This window comes from Leucoraja erinacea, chromosome 22, assembly GCF_028641065.1.
Source record: "Leucoraja erinacea ecotype New England chromosome 22, Leri_hhj_1, whole genome shotgun sequence".
NCBI classification, from domain to species: Eukaryota; Metazoa; Chordata; class Chondrichthyes; order Rajiformes; family Rajidae; genus Leucoraja; species Leucoraja erinaceus.
This window is the reverse complement of record NC_073398.1, coordinates 7,074,700-7,095,419: the sequence shown is the minus strand read 5'-3', so window position 1 is coordinate 7,095,419 and position 20,720 is coordinate 7,074,700. Positions and strand designations below refer to the sequence as shown.

General features: G+C 43.5%; 1 protein-coding gene across 2 annotated transcripts in view; it reads left to right on the top strand.

Annotated features, from left to right (window-relative positions):
• The window catches only part of kiss2 (kisspeptin 2), a 30,735-nt gene extending 22,946 nt beyond the window's left edge, over positions 1-7,789 (top strand). The window contains exons 2-4 of one of the 2 annotated variants that reach the window (XM_055652860.1): positions 1,947-2,036; positions 2,274-2,376; positions 7,142-7,789. In XM_055652860.1, the coding sequence (XP_055508835.1) occupies positions 2,031-2,036; positions 2,274-2,376; positions 7,142-7,458 (426 nt within the window). In that variant the 5' untranslated portion in view covers positions 1,947-2,030 and the 3' untranslated portion in view covers positions 7,459-7,789. The remainder of the gene's footprint in view (positions 1-1,946; positions 2,037-2,273; positions 2,377-7,141) is intronic. The other variant, XM_055652861.1, reaches the window with a different exon arrangement.
• Positions 7,790-20,720: the final 12,931 nt, after the last annotated feature.

Here is a 20,720-nt window from a genome sequence, read left to right as displayed (position 1 = left end):
CTGCATTCTGTATCTTCCTCTTTGCTTTACCTATTGTACTTGAGTTTGACGATTGTATTTATGTAAAGTATTATCTGATCTGTTTGGATAGCATACAAAACAAAGCTTATCCTTGCCCCTGGGTTCACATGACAATAATTAACCTAAACCTAACCAACAGAGCGAGGTGTGAGAATCTAAAGAAATGGAATTTGTGAGGACGGATTTTAACTGGTAATAAAGTCCTTATTTCCATATGTGAAACAGCTGGTGATTTTTTAGAGATACAGCACGGAAACAGGCCCTTCAGCCCATCAGGTCCATGCCGGCCAGCAATCCCTGCACACTAATGCAATCCTACACGCACTAGGGGTAATTTACAATTACACCAAGTCAATTAGCCTACAAACCTGTATGTCTTTGGAGTGTGGGATGAAACTAGAGATCCTGGAGAAAACCCACGCAGGTCACGGGCAGAACGTGCAAACTATGTACAGACAAGAATTCTTAGTCAGGATCAAAGCCGTGTCTCTGGTGCTGTAAGGCAGCAACTCTACCGTTGTGCCACTGTGCTGCCTTCCAAAAGCTAATTTCACTGCACAATAAAGATCATTAACACATGTTTCGGGCAATGACTGAAAAGCTAAAATATTGCATTTTCATTATATATTTAAAATTTTCTACTCAAAACTTAAAGGTAACAATTTGAATGGAATGATTGCAAGTAATTTCATTTGAAGGATTGAAGTATTTGGACCTAGAAAATAAAATTAAAACAAAATTGCAATTGCTGGAAATTTGAAAGAAAAGCAGAAAATATTTGGAACACTCAGCAGGTCAGGCAGCAGATACAGAGAGAGACAGGAGTTAACTTTCAGCTTTGAGAGCCTTTGACCCAGGTTTACTGTGCACTGGGATGCTTTTGAGCAGAACGGATTTGCAGGCAAAGAGAAAAAAAAGGTGGTCCTTTCAATGAGCCAGTCTGGGCGAGAAGGGCCGAATGGTATCTTTTTGTGCCCTGAATGGAATGTGTCTTTTATGTAATTGACAGCAACAAATCTACTCATTTTGTACCATACGTCCAGTTTCATGTTATCTATGCAATGTGTAAAGAGTAATCGACAGGAAAAAATTACCTTGCACATCAGTTCTTAGAACCTAAAACAGTACAGCACAAGAACAGGCACTTCAGCCCACAATGTCGTTGCCGAACATGATGCTGAGATCATTAACTGCCTGTGCATAATCCATATCCCTCCGTTCCCTCCATCCCCATGTGCCTATCCAAAGGTCTCTTAAATGCCACTATCATATCTGCCTCCACCACCACCACTGTTAGTGTGTTCCAGGTACCATCACCTCCTGTGTAAAAAAAACTTGCCCCATGCATCTCCTTTAAAGTTTGCCCCTTTTACCTTAAAACTATGCCATCTAGTATTTGTTTTTTTCATCTATTTAACAGCAACAAGTACCCCCTTCCGAAATATAAACACACACACACACACACACACACACACACACAAGGGCACGGACCACGCAAAACACACGAGGGTACTTCAACGTTTTGTGTCTATCTTCGGAAGAATAAACCATTATTCAAATTCTGATTAATACACACATAATTTGTTCTTCCATGTTTCTATGTTTTATCTTCTATCTTCTATGTTTGCATATTCTGTTGTGCTGCTGCAAGTAAGAATTTCATTGTTCTGTTTGGGATACATGACAATAAAACACTCTTGTATAAACCAGATTCTGTAGTTCCTTCCGGCACAGGTAACTTTTATATATTAGTTGCCGGGAATTGATTTTGTAGGGAATCCAGAAGGAATGCCATTCGCATGTAAACAGTCGTGCCTCGGTCGGCAGGGGATGTGACGAAAGAGTTTCAGCATTGAATGGGAATAAAAGAGTCTTGCGTGTGGAATAAACGCGCTGTGACACCTTTGAGTTTGGTCTCATTTCAGCACCAGTGTCAAGGGACAGCGCCCACGCTGTGTCTGAGATCCCCAGGGACAGCTGGTTTCACCCAGTTGCCTTTCTCGTCAAAAATGCAGGTGAGATGCAGTACCTTCTTTTTTACAGATAGTTTCTTCAGATTATTTTCAAGCAACAAGTGTTTTTTTTTTACTCTCAGCAGAATTTAAAAACGTGGTGACCAACCAAGCAGGAATGTGGCGCGTTATTCAGTCAGTTGAAGTATTTAATGATAGAGAGAGACCCGCCCTTCAAAGCAGAAACTGCAACGAGTTAGATCTTCTCACAAATGTGCGTTGTGTTATCTCCCTTCGCAGGTTCGTGACATGGGTAGGCTACTGTTCTTCCTCGCCATCATAGTGCACTGTCAGAATGGAAACTTTGGGAAACCGGTCTACAATGACAAGTTCGTCTCCCCGGGTAAGTAAACCAAGCTGCATAACCGCGAGGTCGATAGATTATAACTCAAAAACTCAATAACTCAAGGCAAAATATAACTCAATGTCGCTTTCTAGAATTTTAGCACTACAACTTGTAATATTTGATGTGGTAAAGGTAGACGTAATTGTAATGTGTTTATTACTGCTACAGTAATATATTTATTACTGTTATTACTAATTAACAATTGTATGTTTATTATTATTGCATATCACAGTGGTTTGTATGTTTATTACTATTGCATATCACAGTGGTGTAACGTCTAATTAGTGATAGGGAATTATTTAGTGATACCCCCATTAGTAAAAGTGGTTTCTGGTCGAGGCTGCTACAGAGTATAACATTGTTCCCTCTAGTTTTCAAAAATTTAAAATTCTAAAGCACAGAACAGGAACAGGCCATTCCGCCCACAATGTCTCTGCCAAACATAATGCCAAGGTAAACTAACCTCAGCTACCTACATCTTATCCACATCTTTTCATTTTCAGCATACCGGTGCTGGCTCGAAGGGCCGAATGGCCTCCTCCTGCACCTATTTTCTATGTTTCTATATTTTCTATGTGGATTATGTTGGCTGGGGGGGGGGGGGGGGGGGGGGGGGGGGGGGGGGGGGGGGAAAGTGAACAGGTAAGAGCAGTAAAGAAGGATTAATGGTAATAATGTATATACAAATAATGTGTAGTTGTTCAGTACTTTGTATCTGCATTTACAGTAGAGAGAGCATAGCAACCATCTCAAGCAAAGTTACATTTGGAGTATTGAAATTTGTAATTTTCCAAATACAACATCTAAATGTTGTATTTGGAAAATTTAAAAACATAGCATGGGTTAAATAATGGCAAATGCTGGGGAATGGGTATTTTCTGCTTTCAGAGTTCAAAGGTCGGTCCAAACAGTTATTTTTCCATGGAGAAACTCAGCGGGTGCAGCAGCATCTATGGAGCGAAGGAAATAGGCAACGTTTCGGGCCGAAACCCTTCTTCAGACTCCAGCATCTGCAGTTCCCTCTTAAACATTTATTTTTCCATGCTTTTTTCTAGAGATGAGCCATCCATATCCATTGGAAATGTTTGCATTCTGCAACTTAGAAAAGGTGTGTGAGTTATAGACCAGTTCATCTAATATCTGCTGCTGGAAAATAATCTTCTATAATTTAGGAAGGAATGATTGAATTTAGAGTTCAGTTTAGTTTAAAGATACAGCGTGGAAACAGGCCCTTCAGCCCGATCCCATCAATTATCACCCCTCCCACTAGTTCTATCCTGCACGAGGGGCAATTTACTGAAGCCAAATATCCTGCAAACCCGCATGTCCTTGGGACGTGGGAGGAAACCGGAGCACCCGGAAGAAACCCACATGGTCCCAGAGAGAACGTGCAAACAACATAAGCAACACACATGTTCAGGATCAAAGATACTGCAGATGCTGTTTTAAATCAAAGATAGACACAAAATGCTAGAGTAACTCAGCGGGATAGGCAGCATCTCTGGAGAGAAGGAATGGGTGATGTTACGGGTCAAGACCCTTCTTCTGAACTGTTCAGGATCAAACCTGGGTCACGGGTGCTGAAAGGCAGCAACTCTACCACTGTGCCACTGCGATGCAGTGGAAGTTTTCAGCTGATGTCTTGAGATCATGTTCAGCAGAGGCATTGTGGGCTGAAATGCCTGTTCTTGCTCTTTACTATTCTATGTTCTATCATCAGACAGACTTACAAATTGTGCCTAATAAGCTATTGAATGTTTTTAGACTGAGGTACAGACTAAATCAATGGTGAAGGAAATATCTATGAATGTGATTGATCTGGATTTCCAAGAGGCTTTTTTAAAAAATAAAGTTCCTTACAATAGCCAAAGGTGAATTAAAGGAACATTATTGATCCAGTTAGGAAAATGGTTAAATGGCAGGAGGCAATGAGGAGGGATATGATCCAGGTTCAATAACTGTGAGGTTCAATGCAAAGAACCAGTTACGATGTCTGGGAAATATATCAAATATATGAAATGTGTTAATGGGAGAAGGCAAGAGAATGGTGTTGAGAGGGAAAGATAGATCAGCCATCATTGAAATCGTGGAGTAGACTTCATGGGCCGAATGGCCTAATTCTGCTCCTATCACTTATGAGTTATTCACTGCAGAATGCATGCCTTGACTAACAACAGATATTGGATTGTAAAGGACACAAAAATCTTTGCACGTGTAAATGGAAGGAAAAAATTGCCAGGAAATATCAATAGGTTGAATGATTGTTGAAAGATGTGACACATAGATTACAATGTAAGATGTGAGTTTAATTTGGCTTCGTTTTGCTTTAAAAAAAGAACACATAAGCACTTTCTATATCATGAAGAGCTAGAAAACAAAATGTAAATCATGTTTTTTAAAAGACATTTGGGCAGATGGGAATTTCGAGGGATACGGGCCAAATGAGACTAGCCCCGTATGGCAACTTGTTTAATTCAGTTCAGTTTAGTTTAGTGTAAAGTGAACTGAGCTACAGTGAGAAGCTAATTGTCGTGTGTTTCTCAGTGGAAAGAGCATCCATGATTACAATCAACTGGTCCACAGTGTAAAGGGAATAATGATAAAGTCCAGTAAAATGTGATTACACATAGTGCAAAGATCTCCAATGTGGGAAATGAAAGGTCAGGATTGGTCTTGTGAGAGTATGGTTCAGTTGCCTGATAACAGCGGGGAGCGACTTGGTCAGCATGGTCAAGATGGGCCAAAGAGCCTGTTCCTGTGCTGTACACATCTATGACTGGGACTCTATATTTCAACCTTTATAAGGCAAAAAATACTATGTAAATTAAACTCAACAAGCCTGGCAGCATCTGTGGAGGGAGATGGACAGGTGACATTTTGGGTTAGGAACCTTCTTCCGGGTTGGATTATGAAGAGTGATTAGACAAACAAGGCACGATTCCCTGAAAATAAATTGATTATGTGATCATTTGATCAAAGGTTAAAATAATAATGGGATATTATTGAGGGATCTAATATTGCCAGAGGGAAGGCCAATGATGCAGGATGTGGTTTAGTTCAGAGGTACAGCATGGAAACAGATCCTTCAGCCCACCGAGTCCACGCTGACCAACAATCACTTGTACACTAGTTCCATCTTACAGGGACAATTTACAGAGGCCAGTTAACCTACAAACCTGCTCGTCTTTGGAATGTGGGAGGAAACCGGAGCATCCGGACAAAACCCATGCGGTCACGGAGAGAATGTACAAACTCTGTACAGACAGCACCCAAGGTCAGGATTGAACCCGGGTGTCTGATGCTGTGAGGCAGCAACTCTACCGCTACACCACTGAGCCGCCTCAGTGGTACAACTATTGAATCAGTAACCCAAGGGTATGACCTGCCAATTTGGTTCAGTTTCACCATGACAGCTCTTGAAATGTAGTTAATAATTTGAAGTTTAAAACAAAAAAAAATAACAGTTATACAGTTTCAACCTCCTCTGGTGGACATGAAGTTGGTGTTGACAATGCCATAAGGAAGAGAAAGGTTGCTACTCTTACTTGGTCAAGTCTTTACGTGACGCCTGCAGCCCTTTAGACTTTAGAGATACAGCATGGAAACAAATTCAAACTCCGTACAGACAGCACCGTAGTCAGGTTCGAACCCAGGTCTTTGACAGAGTCAGGCAGCAATTCTACCCCAGTGCCACTGTGCCGTTCTGGAATCAAAATACACAATACCTTGGATCACACAAAGATATTCTGTGGAGCGCAGGAATATGAGGAGTGATCTTACAGAGGTGTACAAAATCATGAGAGGAATAGATTGGGTAAATGTATTTTGCCCAGAATAGGGAAATTGAGAAACAGAGGGCATAGGTTTAGGGTGATGGCAGGGGGGGGGGCTTGGTGGATTTAATAAGAACCTGAGGGGTAAAGATTTTACACACAGAGTGGTGGTTTATGGAACAAGTGCTAGAGGAGGTAGTTGAGGCAGGTAGTGTCAGAACATTTAAGTGACATCTGGACAGGTACATGGCACTGTAAGGCAGATTAGAGGGATATAGTGATTAGGTTTAGAGGGTTAGAGGGATAGGTTTAGAAGGCGAGGTCTAACAGGCTTAGAGGGGTATGGGCCAAACGCAGACAGGTAGGGCTGGTGTAGATGGGGCAGGTTGGTTAGCATGGACAAGTTGGGCTGAATGGCCTGTACTAGGACTCTGTATGACTAAGATATTCGGCATTTATAAAATGTCTGTAATTGCAAATAAAAATTGGCATGAAAACAAAATGAATGCTTGAAACACTGAGCAAGTCCGGCAGCATATGCGGAGAGAGAAACCGAGCCAATGTTTCAGATCAAAGACCCCTCTCTGTAACTTGAGTAGCATTGTCCCATTGTGCGGCTCGTAACGCTAACAGCAGGTACTCGGGAAACGCGGTAAGCTCGGGAAGACTCGTGAAGATTTTTCAACATGTTGAAAAATGTCCACGAGAGCCCCGAGTACCGACGAGCAGCCATTACCATAAATCTCCAAATTCGAATCAGGGCAAACTCGGGAGAACTCTTGAATGAACACGTACAGTGGGACAGGGCTTTAACTTGTTTCCCTCTTGTTCCCAATTAGGGTCTTTGACCTCTAACATTGACTTTGTTTCTCCCTCCACAGATGGTGCCTGGCATGCTGGCTGTTTCCAGTGCTTTCTGTTTATACTTCAGTACTTAGCACCGTTCCCTTATCCCGCTTTCCTAACTCCTTTCCAACTCCTGCTTGCAGATTTCATGTACCCGGCCGGACAATCCGAATATCCCAGGCATTCCCAGATTCTGACTCGGAACATCGATGGGCAGAAGGCACCAGAGCAGTCCAGTATGTGTTACTTCCTCCAGGAGAGCGACGTGGAGAGTCAGATCTCCTGCAAACTTCGCTTCACCCGGAGTAAATTTAACTTCAACCCCTTCGGGCTGCGCTTCGGGAAGAGAGGCGACGGCGGCTCCGTGAATTGGAAGACGTTGGTTGTCAATGGGAACAGACTCCGTTATCTTTGGAAGCACAAGATACCTGCGTGTAAGGACTCTCAAAGCGAATGCTGAACTACTGTTCGCGTTACATTTTGTATTAGACGCTTGTTACATGCAATGTAATTTCAGTGAATGCAATGTATAACTCCTGTATCCATGGAGACCAAATGTGAATCACTCTCATCTGTGCCATCCCAATGATAAACTGATAGACCCATCAGAATTGCGTTAGATTTGTACCCCTTTGTAATGTAAAGCGGGTTCATGTTCTCCAGGCACAATAAATGTAGCAGGATTGGATTAGTTTGTAATTTTAATAGACTCGCGCGTTGAACGAACCCGATGTCAAGTGGAATAATAATAAAATATATTGATCTCAAATTAGTCCCAGATTTATTGCCACTATACATGATTGGTTATTGCCAGTTCTGGCCTTGTTAGCAATCAATGGCCAGTTCATTTTAAGTTTCAACATAATGTAAGTATGGAGATAGCATATAGAAAACTGCAACGCAGGAACAGGCCCTTCGGCCCACAATGTCCATGCCGAACATGATGCCAAGTTAAATTAATCTCCTCTGCCTGCACATGATCCTATCCCTCCATTTCCTGCATATATACATACCTATCTAAAAGCATCTTAAACACCACTATGGTATCTGCTCCACTAATTAATTGCTAAGTTGTTCTTCACAATATCCTTCGGGTAATTTTGTTTTCATTGCTGCAATCCGTTAGCAGAGGAGGTGTTTTGGATATTTCTTCATTATCCTCTTTTGTAGTTGCGAGTGTTTAGTAGTTTTGTTCAACATGTTATCCTGTTGCCCTTATACCCACCTTCCTCTGTGTAAAAAACTTGCCCCACACATTTCCTTTTAACGTTGCACCTCTCACCTTAAAGGCCCTCTAGTCCATGGATTTCTACCCTGGGAAGAAGGTTCTGACTGTCTACCCTATCTATGCCTCTCATAGTTTTATATACTTCTATCAGTTCTCTCCTCATCCTCCAGAGATTGTCCAACGTTTGTTCAACGTTTTATTCCAGCTAATATCCTCTAATCCAGGCAACAGTAAACCTCTTTAATTTGGTTTAGTTTAGAGATACAGCGCGGAAACAGGCCCTTCGGCCCACCGGGTCCACGCCGACCAGCGATCCCCGCATATTAACACTATCCTACACACACACACGGGATAGTTTTTTACATTTTTTACCAAGCCAATTTTACCTACAAACCTGTACGTCTTTGGAGTGTTGGCGGAAACTGAATATCTCAGAGAAAACCCATGCGGTCACGGGGAGAATGTACAAGCTCTGTAGAGAAAGCACCCGTCGGGATCGAACCCGAGTCTCTGGCGCTGCAAGCGCTGTAAGGCAACAACTCTACTGCTGCGCCACCATGCCTCTTCTGCACTTACTTTAAAGCTGCATAGCCTTCCTGCATTGGGGTGACCAGAACAGTATGCAATATTTCAAATGCGGTCAAACCAAAGTCCTATAAGGCTGCATTATGATTTCTTGACTTAGCTTAGAGGTAAAATATTCTCTGCATTATTTATCTGCCAAAAATACTTGAATTTTAAACCTGAATTAATCTCAGAATGATGAACAAGCAACTTTCATTCTAATACATATGAGTAGCACAGTGATGCAACGGTAGAGTTGCTGCCTCACAGTGTCAAAGACTCGGGTTCGATTGTGACCTGGTTTGTATGTTCTCCCTCGGATCGGTGCTGTTTGCGTGGAGTTTGTATGTTCTCCCCGTGACTGGATGGATTTCCTCCTACACTCCAAACACTAAAGGGTTTTTGGTTTAATGAGCCCTCTGTAAATTATCCCAAGTATGTGTTGGTGGCACTAGTGTGATGGGATGCCAAATGATCAGCTGGATTCGATGGAATGAAGGGCCTGTTTCCGTGCTATGTTACTAAACTAAACTGTACACAATACTACAAACATAGTCAAACCAAAGTCCTGTGAGCTGCATCATGATTTCTTGCCTTTACAAAACTGTTTTAAAAAGTCAAAAAAATCCTCTTTTAGGCCAATAATTTAATGGCCAAAAATAAGGTTTTAAACTTGAATTCATCGCAGGATGTTGAACAAGGCAATTTTCATCTCAAAAGATATCCCTTGGCCCAAGGTTTACAGACATGTATAAAAATATGGCATCAATTAATTTAGTTTTAGCGATATAGTGTGGATGGAAACAAACCCTTCAGCCCACCGAGTCCACACCAAACAACGATCACCCCGTACACTAGTTCTACACACCAGGGACAATTAACAGAAGCCAATTAACATACAAATCTGTATGTCTTTGGAGTGTGGAAGTAAATCCACAGAGGGAGAATGTATAAACTCCGTACAGACAGCACCCATATTTAGTATCAAACGCAGGGCTCTGGTGCTGTAAGGCAGGAACTCTACCACCGTGCCGCATTTTTACAGCAGCAAGTAACTTTTAGACAGGCTTTTATACCTCGAGAGGCACTCATTGATCAGTGCACAGTGAATCTCTACAGCAACACAGGCCAGAGCATCTCTTAAAACTGGCTCTTCTGATCATCTAGAAAATTGTCGCTACCTCAAAGACACAGAGGTGTTCTCCCGAATATCAAGCAAGGTGAAATTTCAGTTGGAAGTGATTTTTTTGATGATGCACTCCAATCAAAATAACACAGAGGTTGTTTGAATCTATTCAAGCACAATGTTTCTAGAAGATCCACACTTTAACGAGATTCATCATCGGAAACATTAGCTCAAAGGACACATAAAGCATTTGATAATCGGAACATAGAACATAGAACATTACAGCACAGCTACATTGTCTGTGCTGAACAGAATGCTAAGGTAATTTAAAAAAAATTGAATGAGAAGAATGTTTTAGAACTAAATCATTTCAGTTTAGCTTATTGTCACATGTACCTAGGTACAGTGACAAGTTATTATTGCATGCTAACCAGTCAGCGTAAAGACAATACATGATTACAATATTGATGACAATTAGAAAATCACAATATTAACTCAGCAATTATAATGATAACAGTTTATACTTGGCAGGAACCAATATCAGATCAGAAGCAAATTTCTAGGTCTGATGTGACGTGATTTGCAACCAGATTAACTCTTCAAAAAATGCTCATTTCGTTTAGTTTTGTTTAGTTCTGTTTAGTTTATTGTCACATGTATGAGGTACAGTGGAAAGCTTTTGGTGCGTGCTAACCAGTCAGTGAAAAGACAAAACATGATCACAATCGAGCCATCCACAGTATACAGATACATGATGAAGGAAATAACATGAATAACATCTAGTGCAAGACAACGTCCACTAAAGTCCAATCAAATATAGTCCAAGGATCTCCAATGAGGTAGATGGCAGCTCGGGACTGCTCTATAGTTGTTGGTACGATGGTTTAGTGGCCTGATAAATCTATCTTAATTCATTCCATCTTAGTTAATTTTAGTACAGTTACAATTAATGCATATATTACAGTTGCAAAGATAAACTCAGTAGTACTTGTATTGTATTGTATTGTATATCTTTATTGTCATTTCCTGAGTATTCGCATACCCAGAGGAAACAAAAAAACGTTGCTCAACCAGTGTCCATTCAGTGTGCATGAAAAATAAATAGGAATAAAAAATACATGTATCATGAACAAATTTAACACTCTACTAAACATTCACTCTTTCATAAACATTCAACAGCCGTTCCGACCGGCAGCGGCACAACAGTGGCTCTGCTGCAGTGTGGGGGTTTGTGCGCGATACTTGGCAGGGGGCAAAGTCCATTTAACAGTCTTATAGCCTGTGGGAAGAAGCTGAGGAGCATCCTGCTGGTTTTGCAGCTAATGCTCCTGTACCTCTTCCCAGATGGGAGGATGGAGAAAATGTCATGCGATGGGTGGTAAAGGTACCAGGGTAAATGCACAGTCATTTGTCCAGAGTAGGGGAATGGAGAAACAGGGGGGAGGTTTAAGGTGAGGGGGGGAAACATTTAATAGGAACCTGAGGGGTAACTTTATTACACAAAGGGTGGTGGCCATGTGGAATGGGGAGATAGTAGATGCTGCAACTATCACAACATTTTAGAAACATTTAGACAGGTACATGGATATAATAGGCTTAGAGGGATAATGCTCCAAATGCAGGCAAGTGGAACTAATGTAGATGTTGATCGGTGAGGACTCGGTGGGCTGAACAACCTATTTTTATGCTGTATGACTATGACCACAGTAACAAAGTAAATCATCTCACTCTTTCATAATCACCCCTCATCCTCTTGCTCTCCAAGGAATAGAGTCCAAGCCTGCTCAACTTCTCGCAATAGCTCAGACGCTTGAGTCCTGGCAACATCCTGACAAATCTTCTCTGCATCCTTTCCAGCTTGACAACATCTTTCCTACAACGTGGTGCCCAAAACTGAACACAATACTCTAAATGTGGCCTCACCACCTTCTTATATAACTCCAACGTCTATACTCAATACTCTGGCTGATGAAGGCCAATGTGCCTTTTTAACCACCCTATCTACCTGCAACTCCACCTTCATAGAACTATGTCCCTACACTCCTGATCTTTTTGCTTTTATAACACTCCTTAGAGCACTACCATTCACTGTGTCGGTCCTGACCAAAATGCAACACCTCACATTTCTCTGCAAAAAATTCCATCAACCATTCCTCAGCCCACCTGGCCAATCGATCAAGATCCTACTGCAAGTTTTCACACCCATCTTCACTATATTTCACTGTACCTCAGGGTGCATGTGATGGTAAGGACTATTGAACTATCTGCAATACCACCCACTTTTGTATCATCTGCAAACTTGCTAATCTTGTCATGTACATTCTCACCCAAATCATTGAAATAGAATTTAGACAATAAACAATAAGTGCAGGAGTAGGCCATCCGGCCCTTCGAGCCAGCACCACCAATTCAATGTGATCATGGCTGATCATCCCTAATCAGTACCCTGTTCCTGCCTCTTCCCCATATCCCCTGACTCCGCTATCTTTAAGAGCCCTATCTAGCTCTCTTTTGAAAGTATCCAGAGAACCAGCCTCCACCACCCTCTGAGGCAGAGAATTCCACAGACTCACAACTCTCTGTGTGAAAAAGTGTCTCCTCATCTCCGTTCTAAATGGCTTACCCCTTATTCTTATCCTTATTCTGGAGAATTGTCTTCAGTTTAGATTTCTGTACCTTTCAATATCTAAGATCATTGCCTATTTCATCTTTAAGATACTGCATGATTTATGTTGTAATGTGGTTTGATTCTCAGGTGTGGCAATATATACAAAAATATATAATTCATTAGATGTCGGATGAAAACAGTGGTGAAATACTCTTAACGGCTTCTTACTTTATCAGGTTTATTGGACAAATTAATGGGATTTAAATCCTGTGGATCTGACTGACAAGTCACAAGTGACAATAAAGTTCTTTGTTTTGCCAGCCCAAGGTATGCAAAGAGTCACCACATAAAGGGCACAGACAAAGTTACAAAGTATTCCATTTTAACACCAAGTATTCCATTCTGGACATCCGGTGGCACGGTTACTGGCTGCCACCGCCGTCAGTCTGGTATCTTTTTTGTTATGTTTAAACTATGGTTTTTTGTTGTTGTTTTATGTGGGGGGGAAGAGGGTATGATAATGGGGAAACTATCCTTCAGTCGCTTCCTGGAGAGGATGCAACTATTATTCGAGTCGCGTCCTCGCCCTTCCCCCCCCCCCCCCTCCCCCCGGCAGCCTACCTACTGGATTGGCGCGGCCTTTCTTGCCGGGACCGACCAGAGCTCCAGCAGCAGCGCTGGATACATCGCGGAGCGGGCGATGCCTCACCTGGGATCGCCGTTTGGAGCTCCGGAGTGTTGGGCCTGCTGCATCGACATCGCGGAGCTGTGGTTCAAGGAGCACCCAACGCGGGCAGCGCTGACCAACATCGCGGAGCCCTGCGACCCTTTGTCGGGGGTCGCCAGCCTGAATCTCCGCCCAGCTCGGCCTGTGGACTTCGGGAGCTGCGGACTCCGGTGGGAGGTGGCTGATTTAGAGGTCCAGGCCGCTGAGGACGTTCTCCCGTTCGACGTCGGGGTTCCATCATTCCCGGCGAGAGGGCCTGAACCTCGGGCCACCCGTAGCGGCGACTACGGGGTGCTTGCGAGGCCCCAACCACGGGTGAACATCTGGGAAGATCAGCGAGGAGGTTGACTGGACCTTGGTTCCTTCCCTCACAGTGGGGAACTTTGGTGCCACTGTGGGGATGTTTGTGTCGTGGACTTCTGTATTTTGTGCTTATTTTAAAATTTGTATGACTGTAAGGAAAATAGCATTTCGTTGTCTCTTAATTGAGACAATAACAATAAATTTAATCCAATCCAATGAATCCAATCCAAAGTATTCAATTTGTGGTCCCCTTAGTTCTCGGCAGTTTCTCCTTTGTTATCGGCGGTGCGTATTCTCAGGACCCACCGGAGTCCGCTCCTTGACCGTGACCTCCCATCGCTTCAACTGCCTTCACCTGCCCTCGACGTTGACTGCCGGCACCATCCTTGTCCTCGACTGTCAACCCCTTTAGTCAACCTTAACTGACGGCCTGACTTTATAACCTGATTCAGGAGTCAAGAGTGTTTAATTGTCAAAAATGGACACAAAGTGCTGGAGTAACTCAGCGGGTCAGGCAACATCTCTGGAGAACATGGATAGGTGACGGTTTGGCTTGGGACCTTCTTTAGACCAATATTAATACGAGCTTCATACACAGTCAGTAGTTTAGTTTTACATCGTGGAGAAGACCCTTCGGCCCATCGCGTCCATTGTGACCAACAATCACCCGTTCACACACGTTCTATGTAATCCCACCTTAGCATCCACTTCCGACACACAAGGGGACAATTTACAGAGGCTGATGATTCTATGAACCTGCATGTCTTTGGAATGTGGGATGAAATCAGAGCACAGCACCAGAGACCCAGCAGATCGAACTTGGGTCTCTGCCGCTGTGAGGCAGCAACACTACCAGCTGCACTACTGTACCGCTCTGTACGATGCTTCTTTTCACCAAATTTCGCTGTCAACTAGCAACGTTGAGTGAAACACAGTCTTCTACATCTTGGTGTAAAATCTAATTTTAAAGTTCTGAATCTCTGAGCCAGGAAGCCCACAACTTGTTGGGTAATTTAAATCTTTGTTTCGAGTTTTTTACCAGAACTGTGTAAGTTCCCCCATTTCAACTAATTACCTCCAGTTCTTAGCTTTGACATGTCAGAATAATTATCTCATTGTGCTCTGTGTGATGTGAAGCACTGTAATGTCTGTAAGGGCTCGATTTCTTCTGTTCTGGTGCAAAGAAACACACCAGTCGGGTAAAGGTTGTAAACTCCTGTCTCCTTTCATGAAATCCTTTCGGAAATTAAGTGAAGTAACACAAATTGATGTCAGAAACAATTTTTAAGTGCCATTTGATACAAAGTGCACACATTTCTTAGAATCTGATGTGTCTGCGATTTATTCAAGTTACCGTTGGACACTAAAACTAAGAATTAAATAGAGGATCTTCCCTTTCACAATGTTCCCAAATTAATTATTTATGTTAAGAGTTCAGAGTGTTTAACTGTCATAGGTACCGACCACAGAACAATGAAATTCTTACTTGCATCAGCTTAACAGACCTGTAAATGCCATAACACACAGACAATATAGATTTTTAAAATAATTCAATATATTAATAGCCATAATACAATAGCCGCAAAAACCAAAGTCAATAGTTCAAACCAAAATCAGTCCATAGAAGTTCATAGTTGCTGGGATTAGTGTTGTGCAGCGTTCGAGAGTCTGATGGTTGTTGGGAAGAAGCTGCTCTTGAATCTTGAGATCACAGTTTTCAAGCTCCTGTACCTTCTTCCTGGTGGCAGGAGTGGGGTGGAAGATTACAACCATCACGTGGTCCGCCCTGTTTCGATTAATGCAATCAACTCGACGTGCACAAACGGAAGATCAAATAGAACAAGTTGTCCCAACACCTTTAGGCTCTGCACGCCACACGAAAGACGAAGAAGATGGCAGGAATGAAATGAGAGCGTGGCCGGGGTAGTAGTGGTGTGGGCCACTGATGATGCTAGCTGCCTTTTTGAGATAGCGTCTCTTGTAGATCCCTTCGATGGTGTGGAGGTCAGTACCTGTGATGGACCAGACAGTGTCCACCACTCTGCAATCTCCTTCATTCCTGGGCTTTTGAGTTGCTGAACCAGGCCACGATGCAACCAATAAGAATGTTCTCCACATAAGCAATGCTATTACTCTACGCAGAATATACATCATGTAAGGAGTTAAATGTTAATTAGCTAGTTTCATGTCACGTGTGCTGGCCGACAGTGAAATGCTTGTTCTGCATGCTTCCATTTAAATCACACCATACATGAGTACAATAGATCCTCTCTGGAACTGTACACAAAGTGTCACCTTGTTCTGGTGCCATCTTATATCACCCTCCAGGACACGTTCTGGACCTGAGTTTTCTAATTTGTACCCAATACTAAGATCATGGTATAATTAACCTGAAAAAAATAATTGATTAAGTTACAAGCTTTTATGGCTTGCACCTGGCTTGTTTTGACAGTCCATGTGCATCAGCCACTCCAAACCATTCATTCTGCTGCTGAGTTGCATGTATTAAGATTTTCATTCAAGGATTTTTCATGATGCAGCTCTGTAAGTCTTTGGTTAGGCTGCATTGGAGTACCTGTATTACATGCAGTTCTGGTTGCCCCATTACAGGAAGCATGTTGGAAGCTTTAGAGAGGAGGTTTAGAAATATAGAAAATAGGTGCAGGAGTAGGCCATTCGGCCCTTCGAGCCTGCACCACCATTCAATATGATCATGGCTGATCATCCAACTCAGTAGCCTGTATCTGCCTTCTAGAGTGTTTCAGCTACAGGGAGAGGTTGGACAGACTTGGACTGTTTTCTCTGGAAGGTTGGAGGTTGACGAGAGACTTGTTAGAAGTGCATGAGATTATGAGAAGCACAGATGGGGTAGACTGTCAGAACCACTTCCCCAGGGTGGAAATATCCAACACTAGAGGGCAGAGCTCTAAAGTGAGAGGGGGGGGAAGTTCAATGCAGATGTGCCTGGCAAGTTTTTAACTTGGTGAAGGCCAGGAACGCATTGCCAGGGGTGGAGGTGGTGGCAGATATACGATAGTGGCTTTCAGGAAACATTTGGATAGGTCCATGTAAGTACAGAAAGTAGAGGGATATGGATCGTGTACAGGCAGATGAGATCAGTTTAACTCCGGATCATAGGTAGACAAAAGTGCTGGAGAAACTCAGCGGGTGCAGCAGCATCTATGGAGCGAAGGAAATAGGCAACGTTTCGAGTCGAAACGTTGCCTATTTCCTTCGCTCCATAGATGCTGCAGCACCTGCTGAGTTTCTCCAGCACTTTTGTCTACCTTCGATTTTCCAGCATCTGCAGTTCCTTCTTAACTGGATAGACTCGGCTTGTACTCGCTAGAATTTAGAAGATTGAGGGGGGATGTTATAGAAACGTACAAAATTCTTAAGGGGTTGGACAGGCTAGATGCAGGAAGATTGTTCCAGATGTTGGGGAAGTCCAGAACAAGGGGTCACAGTTTAAGGATAAGGGGGAAATCCTTTAGGACCGAGATGAGAAAATCATTTTTTACACAGAGAGTGGTGAATCTCTGGAATTCTCTGCCACAGAAGGTAGTTGAGGCCAGTTCATTGGCTATATTTAAGAGGGAGTTAGATGTGGCCCTTGTGGGATCAGGGGGTATGGAGAGAAGGCAGCTATGGGATACCGAGTTGGATGATCAGCCAATATCATATTGAATGGCGGTGCAGGCTCGAAGGGCCGAATGGCCTACTTCTGCACCTATTTTCTATGTTTCTATGTTAAATAACTCGGATTCCTGATCAGCACAAACATTGTGGGCCGAAGTGCCGTTCCTGTGCTGTACTGTTTTATGTTTTACAATTGACAGGTGGTAGGAAGGGCCAGGGTGTTGAATCCTGAAACGTCACCTGTTCCTTTTCTCCAGAGATGCTGCCTAACCCACTGAGTTACTCCGGCACTTTGTGTCTATTGTGTAAATCAGTATCTGCAGTCCCTTCCTACACAAGCCATTGAGCTTGTCGGACGTCAGAACAACCTCCCCTTGACCTCCTTCTGTCCCTGCAGCCACTCTCCTCGATATCATCTCACCTCCGCTTGTTTCTAAGGCAGCATTCAGGCAGGAACGCCCAGCTTTTGAGCATGTGGTATTTAAACAAAGCTGCAAAAAAAGTTAAAAGAAAACAGGCCCTTGACTGCACTCCACTTTCTGAATCTCACTCAGGGTTGAAATCAGCCCCAAACAACATCAGCGATGTCACTTCTAAAGCCCCGTGTAGGCGGTGAGTGGTTCATCGGGTCTTGAGGGTGGGGAAGATTTCACAGAAACGCCAGATCTTTCTTTCCTTACGCACTTCAGTGATTTTTTCTTTCCATCAACCGCTGTTGGTAACAAGTCTGATTCACACGGAGTCATTCCCTGGAGTCATTCGGACACTTCCATTCCAATGCATTTCTGAGCACTGCCGACTAATTTCGCGTAAGTGTATTATGGTGACCTATAAAGTGCCACACCAATTTGTACCGTGACCTGCTGCCAAGTGATTTTCATAAACAACATAACCGATGTAGCAATTAAGTGAAATAGCGGAGCAAGTGACTAAACATATCATACTCGTTAACTAAATTACTCCAGCCGTTGTAGAAATATATTCAAATTTCCACAGATAAAATTAATTCCATTAAAGTATTGATACAAACCGCAGCCTAATTTCATAGTTAAAGTCCCCACGGCCTGTTGATAAAGAGGAACTGTGCAAAATGGTTGACAAGGCAACAAAATTAAATAAATAACGCACAGAGCATTCATATGAAAAAGTTCCCCTAAGGTTGAAAATATATTGAAATTTCGAGCCCAAAATTTAGAGGCTTTGCATCTTTGTGAGTGTTGTGTTAGTTGGTCTTGGCATTGTTAATTCGGAATGGTAATTTGGCAAAAAGGACACACAGTGCTGGTAGTAACTCAGTGGGTCAGGCAGCATCTCTGGAGGACACGGATCGGTGACGTTTCGGATTGAGATATTTTTTTTAAGAGGTACAGCGTGGAAACAGCACCTTCAGCCCACCGAGTCTGCGCTGACCAGCGATCCCGTACACTAGTACTATCATACGCACTAGGGACAATTTAAAATGTTTATCTCAGCCGATTAACCTACAAACCTGCACGTCGTTGGATTGTAGGAGGAAACCGGAGCACCCGGAGAAAACACACGCGGTCACAGGAAGAACATACAATCTCCGTTCACACCTGTAGTCAGGATCAAACCTGGGTTTCTGGCGCTGTTATGCCCCTGTCCCACTTAGGAAACCTGAATGAAAACCTCTGGAGACTTTGTGCCTAATCCACGGTTTCCGTGCGGTTCCCGTGCGGTTCCCGGAGGTCGCAGGTGGTTGCCGGAGGTTTGCAGGTAGTGGGAGCAGGTAGGGAGAGTGATAAAAACCTCCGGGAACCGCACGGAAAGTCTCCAGAGATTTACGTTCAGGGTGGGGCGCAAAGTCTCCAGAGGTTTCAGTTCAGGTTTCCTAAGTGGGACAGGCAAGGCAGCAACTCTACCGCTGCACAACCGTGCCAACCCTTCTTCAGGCTGATCGCAAGAGAGGAGAGAGGAGAGAGGGGAGAGAGGGGAGGGAGGGGGGGAGGGGGGGGGGGGGGAAAGAAAGCTGGAAAAGGGGAGAGGCAGGACACAACATGGCAAATAATAGGTGGAAATAGGTGAACGTGGGGAGGTTTAATAGGCATGTAGTTGAAACAGAGATAAGAAAATAAATTGTGTTACAGGTTTGCAGAATTGTGGATTGTAGAACAAGAGAGAGAAAAGTGGTGGCGGTGGAGGGGAGATATAGATGGGAGTCCAGTTGGAGCACAGGGGAGGGGACAGTGGGGGAGAAAGGGAGGGGAGGGGAAAGTTTGGGGCACAGTATCACAAGCCCCTTCAGTATGAAGAGGGGTCCCGACCTGAAACATCACCTACCCTCCAGGTATGTACGTCCTCCTGAGACGCTATCTGACCCGTTGAGTCACTTCAGCACTTCGTGATTAACTCAAGTTTCCAGAATTTCCAGTTCCTTGTACATCTCCCCCCCCCCCCCCCCCCCCCCCCACTGCCCCTTTGGACCTTATATGTTTGAATAAGGTCGCCTCAGTCTTCTAAACTCCAGTGGATACAGGCCTAAACTGCAAAGCCCCTCTCTCTCGATAGATAGATAGATAGATAGATAGATAGATAGATAGATAGATAGATAGATAGATAGATAGATAGATAGATAGATAGATAGATAGATAGATAGATAGATAGATAGATAGCGACCCCTTGCCAAGGTGGCGCAGCTGGCAGAGCTGCTGCCTCACAGTGCCAGAGACCCGGGTTTGATCCTGATCTCAGGTGCTTTCTGTGTGTGGAATTTGCACGTTCTCCCTGTGACAGCGTGGGTTTCCTCCGGGTGCTCCGGTCTCCTCCCACATCCTACAGATGTGGAGGTTTGTAGATTAGTTGACCCCCTGTAAATTGCACCTAGTGAGTAGGGAGTGGATGAGAAAGTGGGATAACATGACCCCAGTGTGAACAGGTGATCGATGGTCAGCATGGATTCAACGTATCGAAGGGCCTGTTTCCAATGCTGTAATCTAAACTCTGAACTTACACTGAAATGTTGCCATGTTATGTCTTTGCTAAAAAAGTTAATTGAAAGTGTGCCGGAGTTTTAATAAAATAACACCCAATTGTCTGGGAAACTTGCAGGCCCAATGCCAACAAATCCCAAGCATGATGGATGAACAGAGTCTTACTCTGCTGAATAATGTGGAAAATTATTCAGGGATATCCTGTCCACAAAAAACAGGACATGTGGAATCTGGATAATTGCCTTCTCATCAGTTAAACTTCATCAGCAGCGGGGAGATAAATACTGTCATCAACAATGTAGTCAACATCTACCTGCCATCACGATCAGATTTTGAGTGGGTGGTAGTGAGCCAACGCATAGAACATAGAACAGAAATAGGCTCTTCGCCCCACAATTTCCATGCTGGGTGGCAAAGTGGCACAACGGTTGAGTTGCTGCCTTACAGCGTAAAGAGCTGGTATTTGCAAAGAATGTAAGCTAACTGAATAGAAAAATGACACAAAGTGCTGGAGTAACTCAGTAGGCCAGGCGGCATCGCTGGAGAACTTGGATGCAGCACGGAAACAGGTCTTTC